Raw genomic sequence first — 23,220 nt, 5'->3', positions numbered from 1 at the left:
CTTAACAGTTCTAACAGTCAGTTTCTTAACAGGTGCATGTTTATCAATAATTGGAAGGAGCTATTTATTTTCATAAATTCAGAAAAAAAGGTGATTTTCACATGTGAAACTGCAATTCGGCATGAGCGAGTCAGCCTGGGCATCACACATAACACTCAAAAGGAGTTGAGTAATACCTTGAGAGAGGAGTGGGAAATTTCTCTACCTTGCGACATCTTGGAAAGCCTTTGTGACTCTTTCAACAAAGAGTCACAAAGATTCTATTTTGAAAGAGAGAAGATTAAAGAGGCCTTTGAATGACCATTGTCAATGGCAGTTTAATCACAAGTTATCTGGCCACCTAGTACCGAACACAGTGGCACCACTATGTGAGCAGATGACTCCCTCTCCTGTCAGGAAGAAATTAAATAGGCGGCTTACGAGCCATTACAGTGTACAGTCTCCTCACAGACAGACATGTACAAGGCTAAGCTTATGTGGAAATCAGTACGTGTGTCACGATCGTGTGGAGGAGAGACGGACCAAGGCGCAGCGGGATATGAATACATCTTCTTTTATTAGAACGACGAAGATGAACACGAAACGAAACACTTATACAAACTATACAAAACAACAAACGACCGTGAAGCTACAAACGTTAGTGCACACAAAAAGCAACAAACGTTCAACATAGACAATTACCCACAAACACCTAAAGCCTATGGCTACCTTAAATATGGCTCCCAATCAGAGACAACATTAACCAGCTGTCTCTGATTGAGAACCAAATCAGGTAACCATAGACTTTCCTAAACACCTACACTCAACCATAGACATACCTAGACACATACACTCAACACAAACCCATACACTARAACCAACACCCCCTATACCATATAATCACCCAAAACACACACATACCCCATGTCACACCCTGACCTAACAAAAATAATAAAGAAAACAAATAATACTAAGGCCAGGGCGTGACAACGTGGTAGCATGTAAACATTGATTGAACGATTTACTGGATACAAAGTGTTTGCAAAGTTGCTGATCTGTTAATAAACATGCTATTTATTGAGAATGTTGTGTATGCAAACGGCATCATGTACAGGGACAACAGGGACAACAGACAGAGGTCTCAGTCTATAATATCTCACTCTGCATTTAGTATGTTTATCCTCCCACAAGGGACATGTTGGGAATGCTCTATCTTTATTTTTCTCACTCTGCCATTCTCTGCAACTCTCTTGGCATTGTCCCTCAGATATTCAATGAGAAAACATGGACAGGAAAACATTTGTTTTTGACCCTTTCAAATATTTAGTGCTTTGTAGGTAGGCAATAGATGTGGACAGGAATTGTGGATTAGAGCCCGTCCCAGTGGGCCTGTGTGAAAAGCTGCTCTGAGCAGCCCTGACTCTGCACGGAGAAGAACAGAGTAAAACGCACACATGCTTGCTGTCTAATAGCAGAGATGTCTTTTTTTTGTACGATACTGCAATACTGGATTATGAAATTCCTTCAACAGACTGTGAAGAGGTGTGAACTCAAATTGTGTCCAAGCCACTTGGGCTTTTTCTCAGTCTGTTCTCCCTGTAGGCTACATTCAACACATCTCTGGCCAGGATTTACAATTGGATGTTCTCCTTCACTTTTAGTTATTACACCCATATCCAATCATACACTCTCATGCCTTTGTTTCTGAAAGACTTGGCCAGTCACACACATTCTCCCTGCTGCTGCATTTGACAGTGTAAAAGCAGAGTAGTGCTTTATGGAAAGTAGGAAACCCTCCCTCTCGGTCTRCAGGGGTGGCTGTGTTGAGGTTAACCTATACGTTTGTCCACTGACAGGGCCCGCTCCAGGCATAAGGGACATAGGTGGTCGCTTAGGGCCCCCGGCCGCTAGGGTGCCCCCAACCCCAAAAAACATTTATATTTTTATACTGTACATTTGGTTGTGCATCAGCAGTTTTTCTCTTGTTATGTCACTCAATTAGCTGACAATAAGCCATGTCCATTTTTTGATTGGTATTTAGTCTAGCCAGCTATCTGAACTTGTAGTAATCATGGCCGAATACATGCCCAGGGGTCCTGACCTTCAGGGGACCCCCATTGATTTTGTTAGTCATTCTCACTCAGATATAATAATAACATGGCATAAGCCGTCGCAGAATGTGTAGATGTCACGTTCTGACCCTAGTTCTTTTGTATTTTCTTTGTTTTAGTGTTGGTCAGGACGTGAGTTGGGTGGGTTCTGTGTTTTCTGTTTCTATGTGGGGTTTTCGTTTGGCCTGATATGGTTCTCAATCAGAGGCAGGTGTTTGTCGTTGTCTCTGATTGGGAACCATATTTAGGTAGTCTGTTTTCTGTTGGGTTTTGTGGGAGTTTGTTTCCGTGTGAGTGTTTGTTGCCACACGGTACTGTTTCGGTTTCGTTCATGTTCACATTTATTGTTTTGTATTTCATAGTGTTCAGTTTATATTTTAAAATAAACGTTATGGACACTTACCACGCTGCGCATTGGTCCTCCGATCCTTCAAACTTCTCCTCCTCAGATGAAGAGGACGACGGCCGTTACAGTAGAATTGTAGGAATGTAGCTTTAAAGGGCACCACCAGAGGGAAATGCCGCCCCTATTCCAACATAATTCCTTTCCTACAGCGAAAATTCCCGTTTAGGTTCCACCTCCAAAGAATGAAGCAGGCTGCTAATACATATTCACGAATTGAGGGTGGGAACATTGTGGTGATTTCCACATGGAGTGGACAAATAACAACAAGAAGGGCACTGACAGCTGGGGCTGGATTTGTCATAAGCATTTAGGGAAACCTATTCCACAGATGGATAGGGGAAACCAGTATATTTAACTTTGCAATCTTTTGTTATCTCTAAAGTTTTGGGATGTTCCATTAATTGCGTCCGCAAATCCGCCATATAGATAGAAAGAATATTTAAAAAACTCTAGTAATATGGATAGTCTAGCTATTGAGCAGTTTGGACTAGAGATTTGTTTTTCGACATTGCAATGATAGGCTGCTGGCAGGCTTTTCAGCTTCTCTACAGAAATGCCAAGTCAACCCATGGTCATGCCATGGTTTTCACAGCTGAAATGATAGGCTATAATGACTTTGCTCGATACAGACTAGCTAAACAGAAGTGAAACTTCACAAATTATCCAATGGATTATGATAATTTGCTGGTAAAAAAGTGGTGCATGGAGGTTTTCACACCCTGTTTTAATTTGCTTCATAGCTCAGGCGGCCAAGTGTAGGCTATGGCGAAAAGCTGCTCAGCTCTGTTAAAGATTATCTATAATATTGCTCAGCTCTGTCGCGACTTACAAAGAGAAAGAACTTTGCATGTGTTTCTGATTAATTAACAATGCCATGCTGGGGGTTGGTAACATTCAAATAAAACCCAGCCCTGAAAAGAAACGTAGACTGAAAAGTATTAGCACGTTATCAAAAGTTACCACTTCAAACCCAAATATATCATACTTTGACCAAAACGATGACTTAAATCATTGTGCAACATCATGGGTAAGCTATGGGATTTGTCTTTCAGCTGAACATTTATTTCCGCTCTTGTAGGCTTTTAAAACTGCTAAAATGTATCTCCACCACATGGCAAAATGGTTAGATTTGCAGGAAATTAACTGTAAAACAGTTTTTTTTCTTTTTCTGCCCTATTGAAAAGTAAGTAGAATTGCAGGAAAAATGTCTCTCCACCGTCAAGTGAGGGGCCGCAAATTTTTTTTGATGCAAGGTAGGGGGCCACCCCAACCAAATCTCGCTTAGGGCCCCCAAAAGGCTAGGGCCAGCCCAGTCCACTGAGGCAGGTGTGATGTGTTGGAGGTAGAGGTAGCKTGAAATAGGCAGAGCTGCAGGAGAGGAGAGCAGTCTCTCTGGAATGTGAGGAATGCACGGCAGGCTCTTGAATGCCTACAAGGAGCTAAATACAGAGTGAATCTTCAACATGATGAAGTGGAGCGACTTTCTAATGCTTGACTTGSCTCTTTCAGCACTTCCATACAGTCCTTTCTGAGTATATTTAAGGTAAATGATAAAGTCCCCACTCAGCTCTATTTCACCGTCACAATGAGCAGAGCCCCACTGTGGTCCAGGCCACACACAGCCACAGCACATGTCCCTCATTTCTAATGAACCCATTCTCTACCTGCCCTCACAGGGATTTAGTTTCAAAGTAGATGTGTCCATACTGAGAGAGGAAAAGAGACAGAGAGAGAGCGAGAGAGTGAGCAAGTGAGCAAGAGCGAGAGGAAAAGGAAAGAGGCAGGATTTTTTTTTGTTTGAGGTACTTCAAGCCTTTAAGCTACTCCAAGCCTTTTCTCCAAAAGAGTCGACATAGTCAGCAGCCAATATTCTGTAGCATTATTAACTGATTAGAGAGAAACTCAGTGGCATGTATTCATGGATGCCAAAGGCTTCCCCCTAAAAAATGACCATAAATGTCCTTAAATTCGCAATAGGCTGAATTMATTTCACCGGAGAAAGCATCCGAGCGAACGAAACAGCGCCCCTTTGTCTTAGTATGTGTAGCATATCTATCTGATGCTGTCTGGTCCAAAAGAGTATGGCATTGTTGCCACCCGTAGCATTGAATGCAAGGGAAGCCAGCGAGTATTTGGCCTCCCTTGATATTTTTTTAAATAAAATAATAGCCAATCAGCATGTGCGCTCAGACCATGGTGCTTGCCTACGGAGCAGCAAGAAGAACTGCCACTCCCTACCTTTAGACTATGCTCAAACTCGACACTCCAACCCAAGCTCTCCCTTTTGCCATCTCTTGTGTCTTGGCCCTCCCACCCCTACGGGAGTAATGCTCCCGCTCAGCCTAGTCCAAGTTTTTCTCTGTCCTGGCACCGCAATGGTGGAAACAGCTTCCACCTGAAGCGAGGACAGCAGAGTCCCTGCACATCTTCCTAAAGCACCTGGAAACCCACCTCTTCAAAGTTCAAAGAGTATCTTAAATTATCCCCCTCCTCATCTCGACCCCTCCCCCCCAAAAAAATACAAATCCTGAACTAATCACATCAGAAGCTAAACGTCATTGACAGAAAAAAAAGTTGAATTGTTACATCTCSTTGTGTTCTTGACCTCAGGTGGCTAGCTAGCTAAAATCGGCCATAGCCATGGATGGAGATAGGGATTAAAAATTGTGGTTTTACTTAATTGTCCGTACTGGCCAARGATTATAATGGTGATTCTGATCCAACCATAAATTCATACATTGTGCCCCTGGCCTGAGAGAATGGAAGTTCAACATGTAGTTAGAAGTAGTAGTATAGTAATGGTAACTAGCTGGCCTGGCGCATTGTTGCACATGAAAGGAAGTTAGGATAGAAAGCACACGCACACAGAAATCAGTACCAAGGACAGCCACATCATATTAAGCTTATGTTGATTCGACTAAATCGTTTTTGGTATCTTTTAGTTGTCACTGTATTAAACTAAGCGTAGGTGATTAGATATATGTGATTGTATACAAATGTAAGCAAGGTTTGAAATTATTATGTTTTAGTCAAATATTATATTTGTTTGGGGTTCTTGCGGTCAATTTGCTGTCTACAAATTATTTGTAATTATCTTCAGGCCCTCTGAACATCCGCTCAAGAAAAAAATGTACCAGTCGCTGAATCTAGTTGATGATCCCTGCTGTAGGTCATGTAACTGTTTGATAGATGCAATATGTTTTGTGGATTTCACCGGACAGGTTGCTCTCCAGTTTTGCAATGCATGGTTGCTTCTGCAGCGGTCTATAGCTCCTTTCATCCTCTGTGTTAGTCAGATAATGCTTATTCAGTATTCTGTTAGTATTCTGTTTTAGTGGTTATTGTAGTTCAGGGAAGGAACCCAATAAATGCCTTTCCTCTACTAAAAAGTAACAGTCATTCTCATGTCAAGGTTACTGACTTTTTCTTCACAGGTGTGTGCATGTGAAATGGTTTTCATCAATGTTCTTTTTTGGACTAAGGCTGTGTTTGAACGATCCCTTTTGTGAGACGTCAATGTGGAAACTATCAACGGTACACGACTCAAGCAGATATTATCCATTGTGTTTTATTCAATCTACAGTAAATGGTTAGCCTCGTATTTACCAGACTGATTACCGCTGCGCTATTACCATGAAGCGAACATCCATGTAAGCTTGCGAGATCAGACGGCATGTGAGGCTAGTAAATGGTAGAGTTGACTCTTGAATGTTGAGTAAGAGAGAGAGAAAGTAAGAGAGAGAGCTAGCAAACCACTCAGAGGGAGGTAGACAGAGAAGGCTGATCAACCATGAAGGGTAGTAGAGAGCTCTTATGGCTCAATTTGAAATATTTGATCTCTTAGTCTTTACAGTGATAAAGATAGAAAGATATCTAACCACTCATAGAGAGGGAGAGAGAGAAAGGGAAAGAGAATTATATAAGCATGGAGAAGTGAGTGGTCTGATATCTGCAGTTTGTGAAGGCATGGCAAACTCAGCTAATAAACATGCTGTAATGGCAGACTGTGACAGCCAGTGATGTGCGCTGCGTGTAATTTTCTAACCAGAGAGTGAGAGAAACCCATCTTCTCTCATTCTTCCAACCTTTAATAAGTAATTTTCCTCCAAATTAAATCACTGCCTCCTCTTAAAAACACACACATTTTAAACTTTAGGAAATATTTAGAGTGATAGAAATCACTAACTAATTTTCCTAACAAGCACAGAGCTGTGTACAGAATGCAATGCAGTGCCACTGGGCTCCCATTAGCAGCTAGCTGCCTCCCTCTCAGGAATGGCACTGGGAAATTAGGGCAACGTGCCTGCCATTGATTTCAGTTTGGACTGTGAAATTCTCTCGCTACCTTTGGCTCGTTTTCTTAGGGCACCACATGCTTACGAGAGCATTATGAGTCATTCAGCAATGTATGCAGATTTAGCAAAGAATGCTCAATGACTGTATTTTAAGTATATGAAAATTCTCCTTTCATTAATTTTGACCTTTGGGAGTGAGCTGCAGGCTCTTACATGTTAGAAAAAAAGGTGCTATCTAGAACTTGAAAGTGTTCTTCTSCACAGAGGGTTCTACATGGAACCCTTTTTTCTAAGTAGATAGGCTCCTACACATGCCATACCAGTGCTCAATTCCTCTGGGGCCACAGGCTTTCATCCACATTGAGATACTAGTTAAGCATGCCATGGGGACGTGTGGGAGTGCTAATTCAGTCGACTCCACAGAACGTGTGTGAGACTATGGGGGATGGTGCATGTGTTTCATAGTCCTATAGTAAGTAGTTGCTGGTATGTCTATCAGAGAACGAAAGGGAGAGGAGTTACAGATTTGAGAAGTGAATTACCCAGCTTTGCTAGGTATGTTGTCACTGACTTCAGTCGTTGTCTTCTATCTATTGTCTTCTACAGCATTTGACTTATTCAGCAGTATACAAAGCCCTGTCTTACTGCATTGCTGTAGCTGACTTGTTTCACCCACAATTTAAATTATCTCGGGTAGAGGTCCTGGGCTACAGACAAGTACTCATTCCAAGTACTTACACATAATAATCTCAGTTGATGTAAGGTCAAATGTTCTATTGTTTAATACAAATGCTTGTCAAAAGATGGCTGCCTGATAATTTGTAGAAGCTACTGAAATCGATGAGGTGAATTCGATACCCAAAGTATGTATGAATAATGAATTTATAGGTACAATGCATAATGGATGTGCAAACACACGGGCAGCGGACGGTGTGGCTTTCTTTAGCTATCTCTTAAATCACTGGTCTGGTATCTCTCATTCATCTGGCCCTGATTCAGAAATAAATCAACAGATAAAGCAGGGATGGTCTGTAATGAGAGAGCCTTGAATCATGACATGGTTTTCCACCAGCCAGAAGGGTCATCTCATCTAACCTCACCTCGCCAGAGACAGAGCTCTAGTCACATGGACAAAGAAAGAAAGAGGTAAAGAAATGCACTGTAGTACATAGAATTTGTGTACATTGTCTAAAACTCTCTCTGTACAGCACCAGGAGTGTGTACTGTGAGATTAAGTGCAATTGACAGGGTGTAAACATTTGGAAGAAATTGAATGTTTGAAAACAACAGAGGTAAGAGTACAAGGCAACCAGTGTCATTTAGCTGAGGTGTGTGTTGACTGTCAATGAGTTAGAATGGCAAATCAAAGCTATTTGATGGGGTGAGTTTGTGCCATTTGAAAAGTTATTGCATACAGTATGCACAGTCCTGCGTTTGAAGTCGGGCTTATGTAAACTGCTTCCTTTGTCTCCCAATCAGATGATGGCTCTGTTCATACATTCTCCAAAGATCAGATGTGAGGTGCCTCGCTCACAGCTAATATTATCTTAATCGCTCAGACACGGCACGCTGTGAGGTGTGTTTGTGTCAAGGATAATATCAATAGGACTCACAGGGGGGCKTGTTTATAAATCCCTGTCTCCAAAGGAAGCCTTTTGTGTTCCTAAATATCCCTAAATGATTGTGTTATCTCATTTAGCTGTTACCCTATTCATGTTTTGTTCTTTTGGTGTGTGTGCATGTGTGTGTGGGTGTGTGTGTAATGATCAGGATTAGTCTATGTGTTTTGCTTGTTAGCATTTTTAAGGTGTACATAAGGAGCCGCTTATGTCATGTTAGGCGGCATATTTAAACCACACTTATGCTACGGTACAAAACACTGAAACATGAATGACTTTTGATGGTTCAGGCAAGCCAGATCAGATACACAGGACTAGATGGTATGTGTTTTTGAGTCTAGGTCATATACAGACATATATACTATATTTATGATTTTAACGTTTGTGTTTGTGTGGGACGTGGTTTGCTGGAGAAGATGAGATTGTGAGTTTGCTCATGTGAGCACCATTAGTTGGGAGTAGGTTTTGCTGATGAAGACAGAGGCAGAGGAAATGCCCCCTCATAAATCCCCTGCTACTGTACTGTAGTCTGTGCTGCTGCTTCCACACCGACCACACAGCCGAGGAGAAAGGACAGAGGAGAAGAGTTGATAATGTATAGGGCTATTAGGTCTCTAACCCCTAACGCTCTCGCTTCACCTTCTGTTCAATACTACCATTATGCCTTGTGCGCCTGGCCTGGGGCCCACCACTGGAGATGGAGAGATAGAAGAGGTAGAGGGAGAGTGGATGACCTGTGTGATAGAGAGGGGCAGAGATGTCATGCATTACTGATAGTGAAGGGAGCAGGAGCAGCTCATGTGCTAGATAAGAGAAGAGCACTGCCACCGAACCACTATCTGTGATGGATACCTTGGGTCTGACTCTCAGGGGAATTATCCTGTTAGCTATTTCTATTGGACGGCAGAGAGGAAGCGGGTACATAAGTTATTCTGATGGTGTGAAACAGTGGACAGAGGTGACTGTGTGACTGTAATGTCAAGTGATGTCATACACTAATTCAATTTTTTTCATTTTAGTTTTAGAGCGGCTCCTTATGTTCATTATCTGTTGAAATGACACTGATCCAGTCTGGGGTTAAACACTTTCAAGGTACCGGTACGTGACGTCTTCCGACAATATCTTCAGACAGTGCAGAGTACAAWGAGCATACTGAGTAGCTCTCCATATAAACTATGGGGCAGGTAGAGAAGAATTAACATTAAGGCTTCTCATTTCAACGTTGAAGTGTATGACACATGATGATAAATTGGATCTCAGACAGTATATTAACTAAGCAGAGCTGGGGCTCACACTCTGACTCATAGTAATTCAATCAGCTTGCTTGTGTCAGATGTTGGAATTTGTTTGTTTCGCCTGTGCTCTGCTAAGCCGGAGAGGTCCAGCCGGTGAGGGGTTGACAGACTGGGCCCATACAGCAGCGTAAGGAGATGTTGAATACATAAATAAATGATATGGGCCTGTGGGGGGAGGGCTCTCAACTTTTCTTATAGAATGAGCCAATGAAGCTCTACCCTCAACCTAGCCACTTTTACAGAGAGAGAGGGGGGGGGGGAAGAGAGAGGGGGAGATAGAGAGAGAGACTAAACTAAGAGATATCACAGTGAGAAACCAGGAGCTGTATGGCAGAGGAAGGCAGGGTAAGCACCACAACACTGAGAGCTTATGTACAATCTGTCTCCAGGAGCTCCAGAGCCTGATAGAGGCTGGCAGGCAGGCAGGCAGACCACGCAGCACAGCAGGCTACCAGGCAGGACAGCAGGCTGGATGGAGGGAGGGAGTGCCTTTCATCACACAGGTACCTGATACAGTGTCAAGAGCTAGGAAGGGAGAGAAGTGGAGAAGGATAGAAGGAGAGAAGGGGACATTGTGAAGAGGGAAGATAGGGAGAGATAAATAACTATGGTGAATGAAAGAATCCATAGTTTGATGAGAGCACACTCTAGAGTCATTCTGGGAAGTGAGTGAGGGGTCCCACTGCGCAAAAACTGGTTGAATCAACATTGTTTCAACGTCATTTCAACCCCCCAAAATTATTTTTATGACGTTGAAGAGTCATTGGATTTGCAAAAAGTCATCACCAAAGGGCATTTTGTCTTTTTTTCACCTAACTTTTAACCTAAATCCAATGACATGGGGAAATGTTTTGTTGATTTCACATTAAATTCACAACAGACAACTCAACTAAATGTAAATCAAAACTAGATGTTGAACTGACGTTTGCGCCCAGTGGGGTGAGTGAGTTTGAGATGCTTCCTGTGGTTTGGAGCTTACTAGGACCTCTTCATATCTGAGAGCAGGCCTAATGTGTCCTCTCATTGTGTCTTCTCATTGTGTCTTCTCATTGTGTCTTCTCATTGGTAACATGGCAGAGCAGCACAGGTCTCTAACACAAGATCCATCCACTTCATTCAGGAACAGGAACAGCCACTCATCTCTCCTGCTGGTTGAGAGTAATTGCGGACCATGGGCAACAAAACACAACGTAATTACCCCCCCTGCACAGAGCCTAGGACTGATGTTTCAAAGTCTTTCTCTAAGTGACATTTTCACTTCAGCGGGAGATAAATGCTTGCGACATCATTTGGGTGAAAATTACAGTCGTTAACTTTCATCACTGTCCATCTATTCATTACATTATATGTTCTGCTGCTGTAGTGTTGTGAAGGAGAGAGAGAGAGAAAACAGAGGTAAATCGAATAGCACTAYATTGGCACCACTTACTGTTTTTTTTACATAGAGTTTTCAGTGCTTTAAGTGGAATATCATTGGAAACAATGTAGTCACTGCTTTATGTGTTACGTACCTATGTGCCAAGTGTGTGTGTTCGAGTCCGAGAATAAATACATAAACTACTCTTGTTCATACAAAATACACTCTTTTTTTTACACATTTTCAACCACTTGATTGACCTCTTCTTCTCATACATTAATCTCTCAGGTGTTTAACACGCAATCAGGTACTCTATACTTTCACAAGTCTATCTACCCCAGTGTTCATCCCGCATAAACCCTGCAATGTCAACTGGATGAGTGAAATACTCTTGTGACCTTTGAACTCCTGTCCTGACCCTTGTGTGTCCTGACTGCAGCTGGAGGTGTCTGTGACAGACCTGAATGGGAAGCTGGTGGAGGGTCCTGTAACCCTGCTTGTGGATGTCAATGACCAGAATGACAACAGGCCCATCTTCAAGGAGACCCGCTACGCTGGGGAGGTGCTGGAGGGCTCACCTACAGGTAGGAGACGCTGCTCTCTCTGCTTTTCTATGGCCATGTTGGGTAATATTAATTAGTGCACACTGCTGCCAACATTTTGCAATGGAAAAAGAAAACAAGTGTTTCTTATTGGACTAGTTATTGGAGACTCTCCCCATTTCGGGATGTTTGGTTCCTACTGAAGACGACCCTGGGTCAAGGGAAAGCTAGTATACAGATGGTGATTGAGTGTCATTATCAACTGTCTGCTACCGCCAGCATTAACCATTCTTTGACTAGACTTCATAGTGTTGCATTAATGGTGGTCTCTGTGAAAGCAGCTGAGGGGACAAAAGAGAGACAGGAACATTTTGGAGTAATTACTTTGTCATATTGATTATTTGTGCTCAGTACTTGAGAACATAATTGTTCTCAAGTGCTTCTTCAATTTTGAAAGACATACACTAAGACACATTTTGAAAAAAAACATGAATGTGTCAGAATAATGCACGTGTTTCGTACACACTTTGGCAAACAATGTGACCATAGAAAGGTGAACATCATCAGTTGAGCTTTTCATTCCTTTCCTCCTTTTTTCGAGGTTATTGTTGTCTTTTTGTTGTTCAGTGAATAACACAGGAAGCAGACCATTTGGAAAGTGGATGAAATCTCCTCTCTCTTCTTTCCACTTCTATGAGCTGCAGAAATTAGAAAGTCAGTGAGAGAGAGCAGAGCCCTTAGAGGTCTGAACTCATTCCACCATATCACATTTCCTCTGTGGTCTCCAGCTGGCCCTGTCTGGGGCTCTGCTGCTCTGCTATCCCCGGCTTCGGCCCCTCTCCCTCGTTTGCTACTCGCCCTCTCAGGGCTGGTTACTGTAGCAATCTCAAACACTGTGGTTTAGACCAGTCACAGAGCACCTCACCCTGCCTTACCACACACTCTCACTCAGCTGTCACTATGTGTGTGTGTGTGTGTGTGTGTGTGTGTGTGTGTGTGTGTGTGTGTGTGTGTGTGTGTGTGTGTGTGTGTGTGTGTGTGTGTGTGTGTGTGTGTGTGTGTGTGTGTGTGTGTGTGTGTGTGTGTGTGTGTGTGTGTGCACATATATGTATGTCCGTGTGTATTAGTGTATATGTGTGCACACGTGTGAATTAGAGTGTGTGTTTGTGAGAGACAGAGAAAAAGACAGAGAGAGAGAGAGTGAGTTTGCACGACACAAAAGGGTAACTCACCAGAACTTCCAGGATTACGACTTCCCTGGAGCGGATCCTTTGTTTGCTCTTCCCAGAGCAATTTAACTTATTCCAGAGGCTGACCCAAAACAACGCCGGCGGAGAAGAGGTACTCGAGACGTTCTTCTGGTCCGACTTAGGAAGCGTGCACACCACCCACCGCTCCCGAGTATTTTACTCACTAATGTCCAATCTCTGGATAATAAAATTGATGAGCTCAAGGTGAGAGTTGCTTTTCAGAGAGACACCAGGGATTGTAACATACTCTCCTTCACGGAAACATGGCACTCTCTGTTTGACTCTTTAAAGCCAGTTGGGTTCTCAGTATATCGCTCCGACAGGAACAAACATCTCTCCGGGAAGCAGAAGGGTGGAGGTATTTGTTTTATGATTAACGACTTATGGTGTAACTGTGATAACATACAGGAACTCAAGTCCTTCTGTTCACCCGACCTAGAATATCTCACAATCAAATGCCGTCCATACTATCTCCCGAGATAATTTTCGTCAATAATAGCCACAGAGGTCTATATCCCCCCAAAGCGGACACCACGGCGGCCCTCAAAGAACTTCACTGGACTTTATGCAAATTGGAAACAACATATCCTGAGGCTGCATTTATTGTAGCTGGGGATTTTAACAAAGCGAATTTAAGGAAAAGGCTCCTGAAATTCTATCAACATATTGATTGTTGTACTCGCGCTGCTAAAACGCTCMACCATTTCTATACTACCTTCCAGAATGCATATAAGGCCCTCCTACGCCCTCCATTCGTAAAATCGGACCACGATTGCATCTTGCTCCTCCCCTTCTATAGGCAGAAACTCAAACAGGAAGCACCCGTGGTAAGGACTATTCAACGCTGGTCTGACCAATCGGAATCCACGATTCAAGATTGTTTTCATCACGCGGACTGGGATATGTTCAGAGTAGCTTCAGAAAATAATATTGACACAWACTGTATACTGATACGGTGAATGAGTTTATCAGGAAGTTCATAGGAGATGTTGTACCCACTGTGACTATTAACCTTTCTAGGACACACGTTGAACCCCCCCCAACATTCCGCTGAAAAGGCAGCGCGGGAAATATATATATATTTTTTTGAAATKTTTAACTTTCAGACATTAACAAGTCCAATAGAGCAAATGAAAGATAAACATCTTGTTAATCTACCCATCGTGTCCGATTTCTTAAATGTTTTACAGCGAAAACACAACATATATTTCTGTTAGATCACCACCAAATCCAAAAAACACACAGCCATTCTTCCCAGCCAAAGATAGAGTCACAAAAGCAMAAATAGAGATAAAATMWATCACTAACCTTTGATAATCTTCATCAGATGACACTCATAGGACTTCATGTTACACGATACATGCATGTTTTGTTTGATAAAGTTCATATTTATAACAAAAAATCTGAGTTTACATTGGCGCGTTAGATTCACTAGTTCCAAAAACATCCAGTGATAGTGCATAGCCACATCGTTTCAACAGAAATACTCATCATAAATGTAGATGATAATACAAGTTATACACATGGAATTATAGATATACCTCTCCTTAATGCAACCGCTGTGTCAGATTTCAAAAAAACTTTACGGAAAAAGCAAATCATGCAATAATCTGAGACGGAGCTCAGAACAATAGCCAAATTAGCCGCCATGTTGGACTCAACAGAAACCAGAAAATACATGATAAATGTTTCCTTACCTTTGATGAACTTCATCAGAATGCAGTCCTAGGAATCCACAGATTCTCAATTGGATTGAGATCTGGACTTTGACTAGGCCCTTCCAAGACATTTAAATGTTTCCCCTTAAACTACTCGGGTGTTGTTTTAGCAATATGCTTAGGCTCATTTTCCTGCTGGAAGGTGAACCTCCGTCCCAGTCTCAAATCTTTGGAAGACTGAAACAGGTTTCCCTCAAGACTTTCTCTGTATTTAGCGTCATCCATCATTCCTTCAACTCGGACCAATTTCCCAGTCTCTGCCGATGAAAAACATCCCCACAGCATGAAGCTGCCATTACCATGCTTTACTGTGGAGATGATGTTCTCGGGGTGATGAGAGGTGTTGCGCTTGCGCCAGACATAGTGTTTTACTTGATGGCCAAAAAGCTACATTTTAGTCTCATCTGACCAGAGAACCTTCTTRCATATGTTTGGGGAGTCTCCTACATGCCTTTTCGCGAACACCAAACGTGTTTGCTTATTTTTTTCCTTAACCTCTCTGGGACAAGTGGGACGGTAGCGTCCCACCTAACCAACAGCCAGTGAAATTGCAGGGCGCCAAATTCAAAACAACAGAAATCTCAGAATTAAAATTCCTCAAACATACAAGTATTATACACCATTTTAAAGATAYACTTCTCGCTAATCCAACCACAGTGTCTGATTTCAAAAAGGCTTAATGCCGAAAGCACACCTTGCGATTATGTTAGGTCAGCACCTAGTCACAGAAAACCATACAGCCATTTTCCAGCCAAGGAGAGGGCTCACAAAAGTCAGAAATAGCGATTAAATTCATCACTAACCTTTGATGATCTTCATCAGATGGCACTCATAGGACTTCATGTTACACAATACATGTATGTTTTGTTCGATAAAGTTCATATTGATATCCCAAAATCTCAGTTTACATTGGCGCGTTATGTTCAGAAATGCATTGTCTCAAACAAACATCCGGTGAAAGTGCAGAGAGCCACATCAAATAACAGAAATACTCATCATAAACATTGATAAAAGATAAAAGTGTTAAACATACGAATAAAGATAAACTATTCCTTAAAAACGTATTATGGCTGCAATCCCGGTAACGGGATGATATGACAACAGCCAGTGAAAGTGCAGGAGGCCCAAATCAAAACAACAGAAATCTCATAATTACAATTCCTCAGACATACATGTTTCTTATACCATTCTAAAGGTAATCTTGTTGTTAATCCCACCAAAGTGTCCGATTTCAAATAGGATTTTCAGCGAAAGCACTACAAACGATTTTGTTAGGTCACACCAAACCACAATAAGCATAGCCATTTTTCCAGCGAAAGATAGCAGTCACAAAAAGCAGAAATATAGCTAAAATTAATCACTAACCTTTGATGATCTTCATCAGATGACACTCATAGGACTTCATGTTACACAATACATGCATGTTTTGTTTGATAAAGTTCATATTTATATAAAAAAATCTGAGTTTACATTGGCGCGTTACATTCACTAGTTCCAAAAACATCCAGTGATAGTGCATAGCCACATCGTTTCAACAGAAATACTCATTATAAATGTCGATGATAATCCAAGTTATACACATGGAATTATAGATATACCTCTCCTTAATGCAACCGCCGTGTTAGATTTTTAAAAATAACTTTACCATAACAAACAGCTTACGTTATAGCGAGACAGCGCCCGCCAAAACGGCGGATAATAAGACTCAACATTTTACACAGAAATACGAAATAACATCATAAATTGTTCTTACTTTTGCTGAGCTTCCATCAGAATCTTGTACAAGGAGTCTTTGGTCAAGAATAAATCGTTGTTTGGTTTTAGAATGTCCTTCTCTCCTGTCGAATTCGCTCCACAAGGCTAGCCAATGTTGATGACGTTCCCAATTTCTCTCGACGCAGAGAACGGAAAACTCCAAAAGTCCCATTAAACGTTGAATAAACTGATGAAACTCGGTTGAAAAAACCTACTTTATGATAATTTTCTAATATTTATCAAATAAAAACAGAGCCGGAGATATTAGCCGTGTATACCGAACGCTTATCATAAGACAATATGGAGGTGCTTCCCGCGCCTAGGTGGAGAAAGGAAATTCTGGACACGTCATTSCAAGAGCTCTTGTTCGACCTCAGATCAAGCTAGACACCCCATTCCACCTTCCACTGCCTGTTGACATCTAGTGGAAGGCGTATGCAGTGCATGCATATCCATAAATATAAGGCAATTCAATAGGCAGGCCCTGYAACAGAGCKTCGTTTTCAGATTTTTCACTTCCTGTCTGGAAGTTTSCTGCKAAATMAGTTCTGTTTTACTCACAGATATAATTCAAACAGTTTTAGAAACTTGAGAGTGTTTTCTATCCAATAGTAATAATAATATGCATATTGTACGATCTAGAATAGAGTACGAGGCAGTTTAATTTGGGCACGATTTTTTCCAAAGTGGAAACAGCGCCCCCATATTGACAAGAAGTTAATGCAACCGCTGTGTCAGATTTCAAAAAAACTTTACGGAGAAAGCAAACCATGCAATAATCTGAGACAGAGCTCAGAACAAGAGTCAAATTAGCCGCCATGTTGGAGTCAACAGAAACCAGAAATTACATGATAAATATTCCCTTACCTTTGATGATCTTCATCAGAATGCACTCCCAGGAATCCCAGGTCCACAATAAATGCTTGATTTGTTCGATAATGTCCGTTATTTATGTCCAATTAGCTACTTTGGTTAGCGCGTTTGGTAAACAATTCCAAAGTCACAAAGCGCGTTCACTAAAATGTGACGAAATGTCCAAAAGTTCCGTAACAGTCAGTAGAAACATGTCAAACGATGTATTGAATCAATCTTTACAATGTTGTTAACTTACATCTTGAATAACGTTCCAACCGGAGAATTACATTGACTTCAGATGAGCGATGGAACGGAGCTGCCTCTCACGTGAACACGCGTGGTCAAAGCATGGTCACCTCATGGCAGTGGTGAATCTCTCCTGTCTCCTTCGGCCCCCCTGCACAGTAGAGTCATCAGACAAAGTTCTATTGACTGTTGACATCTAGTGGAAGCCGTAGGAAGTGAAAACTCATCCATATCTCGCTGTAATTTCAATGGGAGCTTGGTTGAAAATCTACCAGCCTCAGAAAAAATTCAAACAGGAAGTGGAACTTCAGAGTGTTTTCTATCCAATACTAATAATAATATGCATATATTAGCAACTATGACTGAGGAGCAGGCCGTTTACTCTGGGCACCTCTGTGCACCTTTCATCCAAGCTACTCAATACTGCCCCTGCAGCCATAAGAAGTTAATGCAACCGCTCTGTCAGATTTCAAAAATGCTTTACGGCGAAAGCACACTTTGCGATTATGTTAGGTCAACGCCTAGCTACAGGAACCCATACAGCCATTTTCCAGCCAAGAAGAGGGCTCACAAAAGTCAGAAATAGCATTAAAATTAATCACCTACCTTTGATGATCTTCATCTGGTGGCACTCCCAGGTCTCCATGTTAGACAATAAATGTTTGTTTTGTTCGATAATGTCGCTCTTTATGACCAAAAACCTCCTTTTTGTTCGTGCCTTTTGTCCAGTAATCTGAATCTACAAGGCGCGTGCACTAAGACCAGGCGAAAAGTTTTTAAAAAGTACAATAAAAGTTAGTAGAAACACGCCAAACGATGTTTAAAATCAATCCTCCAGTTGTTTTTGTCATAAATAATCAATAATATTTCAACCGGACAAAAGCTTCGTCAATAGGTAAGGAGACACAAGAAATGCGCATTCCTGATCAGGCGCATGGCTGATGTCTGGAAATTTCCACTGGCCTCTCATTGAAAGTGCTGTATCTCCCTAATTTTTCAGAGTAAAATCCTGAAACAATGCCTAAAGACTGGCCACATGTAGAGGAAGCCATAGAGCTCGTGAGTATTTGTATGGTGGATAGGCTTTCAATGGAAAAACAGCCTTTCAAAATAATAGTACTTCCTGGTTGGATTCCATGTTTTCACCTTCCACAGTTCTGTTACACTCACAGATCTTATTTTAACAGTTTTGGAAGCTTTAGKGTGTTTTCTGTCCATATCTACTAATTATATGCATATCCTAACTTGTGGGCCTGAGTAGCAGGCAGTTTAATTTGGGCACGCTTTTCATCCAAAATTCCGAATGCTGCCCCCTACCCTAGTGAAGTTAAGCAATGGCTTTTTTCTGAACACTCTTATGTAATGCCCAGGTCTGTGGAGTGGTCCTATGGACAGATACTCCAATCTCTGCTGTGGAGCTTTGCAGCTCCTTCAGGGTTATCTTTGGCCRCTTTGTTGCCTCTCTGATAAATGCACTCCTTGCCTGGTCCGTGAGTTTTGGTGGGCGGCCCTCTCATGGCAGGTTTTTTTGTGGTGCCATATTGTTTCCATTTTTTAATAATGTATTTAATGGTGCTCCATGGGATGTTCAAAGTTTCGGATATTTTTTTATACCCCAACCCTGTACTTCTCCACAACTTTGTCCCTGACCTGTTTGGAGAGCTCTTTGATCTTCATGGTGCCGCTTGTTTGGTGGTGCCCCTTGCTTAGTGGTGTTGCAGACTCTGGGGCCTTTCAGAACAGGTGTATATATACTGAGATCATGTGACACTTAGATTGCACATAGGTGGACCTTATTTAATGAAATATGTGACTTCTGAAGGTAATTGGTTGCACCAGATCTTATTTAGGGGCTTCATAGCAAAGGGTGTGAATACGTCTGCACGGACCACTTTTCCGTCTGTTTCTCAAACTAGAGACTCTAATGTACTTGTCCTCATGCTCAGTTGTGCACCGGGGCCTTCCACTCCTCTTTCTATTCTAGTTAGAGCCAATGTGCGCTGTTCTGTGAAAGGAGTTGTACACAGCGTTGTACGAGATCTTCAGTTTCTTGCCAATTTCTCGCATGGAATAGCCTTCATTTCTCAGAACAAGAATAGACTGACGAGTTTCAGAAGAAAGGTCTTTGTTTCTGGCCATTTTGAGCCTGTAATTGAACCCACAAATGCTGATACTCCAGATACTCAACTAGTCCAAAGAAGGCCAGTTTTATTGCTTCTTTATTCAACACAACAGTTTTCAGCTGTGCTAACATAATTGCAAAAGGGTTTTTTAATTATCAATTAGTCTTTWAAAATGATAAACTTGGATTAGCTAACACAACGTGCCATCGGAACACAGGAGTGATGGTTGCTGATAATGGGCCTCTGTGCGCCTATATAGATATTACAAAAAAAACAGCCGTTTCCAGCTACAATAGTCATTTACATTATTAACCATGTCTGCACTGTATTTCTGATCAATTTGATGTTATTTTAACGGACAAAAACTGTGCTGTACTTTCAAAAACAAGGATATTTCTAAGTGACCCCAAACTTATGAAAGGTAGTGTATATGTATATATATCCTTAATTTATTCCTTACTTAGATTTACGTGTATCTTGGGTATATGTTGTGAAAATGTTAGATATTACTTGTTAGATATTACTGCACTGTCGGAGCTAGAAGCACAAGCATTTCGCTACACCCTCAATAACATCTTCTAAACAGTGTATGTGACCAATAAAATGTGATTTGATTTGAGATGATATCAGGTCCTAACTCTGTAAAGAGCTGACTCGTCCTCTTATCATTAGCACACAAATAGGGAAGGGCACAGCTATTTGAATATCTGAACGGACGTTGTTATTCGAATACATTGCGAAAGTTTTCATTTTTGAGTGAAATAAATAATCTTTATCAATGAAAATCACATCAAATCAAAAGGCTTTGTCTCAATGAAATAAAATTATATATGTGACATTGCTACACATAAGGATATAGCATGCCATTTGAAAGACTTAATTTAATAAAATAACATACTTTAGAATTGAGTTTTTTTTACGTATTCCCCATAAAAAGACATCGGCTACCTAATAGCCTACACAGCTTTAACGTGTGTAGCTTGTTGCTGTTGGCACTACAGAGGCTCCATGTGTAGCAACATGAAGTGGGAGATCTATAATCAATTGAAAATGGAATAACAATTACGAAATTAAGTTAGCTAAATGAGAAGGAGTAGGCTACAACGAGCAACCGACAGGTGGGCTGTTGTTTAATCTGAATGAAACGTTGTAGACAAGGATGGGTAGCGCAGCAAGATAGCCTCTGGGTATCTTAGCTAGCTTCTTTACATTGATTTGATGCTGTAAAGACCGTCACTGCCAGATGGGATGATAGATAATTTATGGCATTTACAAGTTTGTCTAACTAATGCGATTCAGTGGTTACTTTTTCTCTCTCTCCCTCAGGTGTCACACACACTGCTGGCCCCTGCCCAAGTTGCTTAATGTGCAACCTGTGCAACTCAGGAGAGACATGTGCTGCAGCTGTTACGTAGGCTGCGCAGTAAGCAAGTGTCCAAGTTTAAACAGTTACAAAAAACATCAGAACTATCCGGAAATCCGAGAAAAATCTTATGATATTATTTGCATAGTGAAATGATTCCAACTGCCTATCCCTACAAACAAACAAATATACTGTACATAACACTACATCTCCAAAAGCAGAAGATGAGGGAGGAAAGTCAGCAGGCAAAGAGAGAAATTAATCSCACAGTCAGTAGAGTAACACAGTGTTATTCCCCATGGTGACAATAGTCTTCAACTGCACAGTTTGGCTGTATGGATGCATACAGCTTGGCTAATGAAGGCATAATGATGTGAAAACTATCATTGGGGTAATAAAACAGTAAGCACAGAGCTCTTGGTTGCACATTGAACTAATATCAAGAACCAAAGCAGGTTTTTCTAATAGCCAAAGGTCCAAATGATGGAATTACTTTAGATATCCCTGTAGCTCTTAGTAAAGTTATGGTTTAAAGCCTTGCAGTGAATTGGGTGGGATTCAGGAATATGACAAATCAAATCAAATCAAATGTATTTCTATAGCCCTTCGTACATCAGCTGATATCTCAAAGTGCTCTACAGAAACCCAGCCTAAAACCCCAAACAGCAAGCAATGCAGGTGTAGAAGCAATGTGGCTAGGAAAAACTCCCTAGAAAGGCCAAAACCTAGGAAGAAACCTAGAGAGGAACCAGGCTATGAGGGGTGGCCAGTCCTCTTCTGGCTGTGCCGGGTGGAGATTATAACAGAACATAGCCAAGATGTTCAAATGTTAATAAATGACCAGCATGGTCAAATAATAATAATCACAGTAGTTGTCGAGGGTGCAACAATCAGCACCTTAGGAGTAAATGTCAGTTGGCTTTTCATAGCCGATCATTAAGAGTATCTTCTAACGCTCCTGCGGTCTCTAGAGAGTTGAAAACAGCAGGTCTGGGACAGGTAGCACGTCCGTGAACAGGTCAGGGTTCCATAGCCGCAGGCAGAACAGTTGAAACTGGAGCAGCAGCACGGCCAGGTGGACTGGGGACAGCAAGGAGTCATCATGCCAGGGCGTCCTGAGGCATGGTCCTAGGGCTCAGGTCCTCCGAGAGAGAGAAAGAAAGAGGAAAGAGAGAATTAGAGAGAGCATACTTAAATTCACACAGGACACTGGATAAGACAGGAGAAGTACTCCAGATATAACAAACTGACCCTAGCTCCCGACACTAAACTAATGCAGCATAAATACTTGAGGCTGAAACAGGAGGGGTCAGGAGACACTGTGGCCCATCGATGATACCCCCGGACAAAGCCAAACAGGAAGGATATTAACCCCACCCAATTTGCCAAAGCACACCCCCTCACCTCTAGAGGGATATCTTCAACCACCATCTTACCATCCTGAGACAAGGCCGAGTATAGCCCACAAAGACTTCGCACGGCACAACCCAAGGGAGGGCGCCAACCCAGACAGGAGGATCACGTCAGTGACTCAACCCACTCAAGTGACGCACCCCTCCTAGGGATGGCATGAAAGAAACCAGTAAGCCAGTGACTCAGCCCCTGTAATAGGGTTAGAGGCAGAGAATCCCAGTGGAGAGAGGGGAACCGGCCAGGCAGAGACAGCAAGGGCGGTTCGTTGCTCCAGAGCCTTTCCGTTCACCTTCACACTCCTGGGCCAGACTACACTCAATCACATGACCCACTGAAGAGATGAGTCTTCAGTAAAGACTTAAAAGTTGAGACCGAGTCTGCGTCTCTCACATGGGTAGGCAGACCATTCCATAAAAATGGAGATCTATAGGAGAAAGCCCTGCCTCCAGCTGTTTGCTTAGAAGTTCTAGGGACAATTAGGAGGCCTGCGTCTTGTGACCGTAGCGTACGTGTAGGTATGTACGGCAGGACCAACTCGGAAAGATAGGTAGGAGCAAGCCCATGTAACGCTTTGTAGATTAACAGTAAAACCTGACAGATACCCAGCGGGCTAGGTTTTTATTGGGATATGGAGGTTCAGGCCAAAATACAGATAAATCACCTTAGTTAAAAGTGTGAATCATTTTACTGAGACAAGTTAAGGTTTTGCAAATTCCGCTGCATTAACATTTCAGAACTACACTACATGAATAAAAGTATGCGGACACCTGTTCGTTGAACATCTCATTCCAAAATCATGGGCATAAATATTGAGTTGGTCCCCCCTTGCTGCTATAACAGCCTCCACTCTTCTGAGAAGGCTTTCCATTTCATGTTGGAATATTGTTGCTGGG

General features: G+C 41.9%; 1 protein-coding gene across 2 annotated transcripts in view; it reads left to right on the top strand.

Annotated features, from left to right (window-relative positions):
* The window catches only part of LOC111953069 (cadherin-13-like), a 692,508-nt gene that overhangs the window by 356,928 nt on the left and 312,360 nt on the right, over positions 1 to 23,220 (top strand). For both annotated transcript variants that reach the window (XM_070435180.1, XM_023972160.2), the window contains one exon: positions 11,502 to 11,646. In XM_070435180.1, coding sequence (XP_070291281.1) covers positions 11,502 to 11,646 — 145 coding nt within the window. The remainder of the gene's footprint in view (positions 1 to 11,501; positions 11,647 to 23,220) is intronic.

The sequence above is a fragment of the Salvelinus sp. IW2-2015 genome, linkage group LG26 (genome assembly GCF_002910315.2).
Source record: "Salvelinus sp. IW2-2015 linkage group LG26, ASM291031v2, whole genome shotgun sequence".
Taxonomy (NCBI): domain Eukaryota; kingdom Metazoa; phylum Chordata; class Actinopteri; order Salmoniformes; family Salmonidae; genus Salvelinus; species Salvelinus sp. IW2-2015.
Note: the sequence above shows the minus strand (reverse complement) of the source record. Positions and strands in the feature narration are given on the sequence as shown.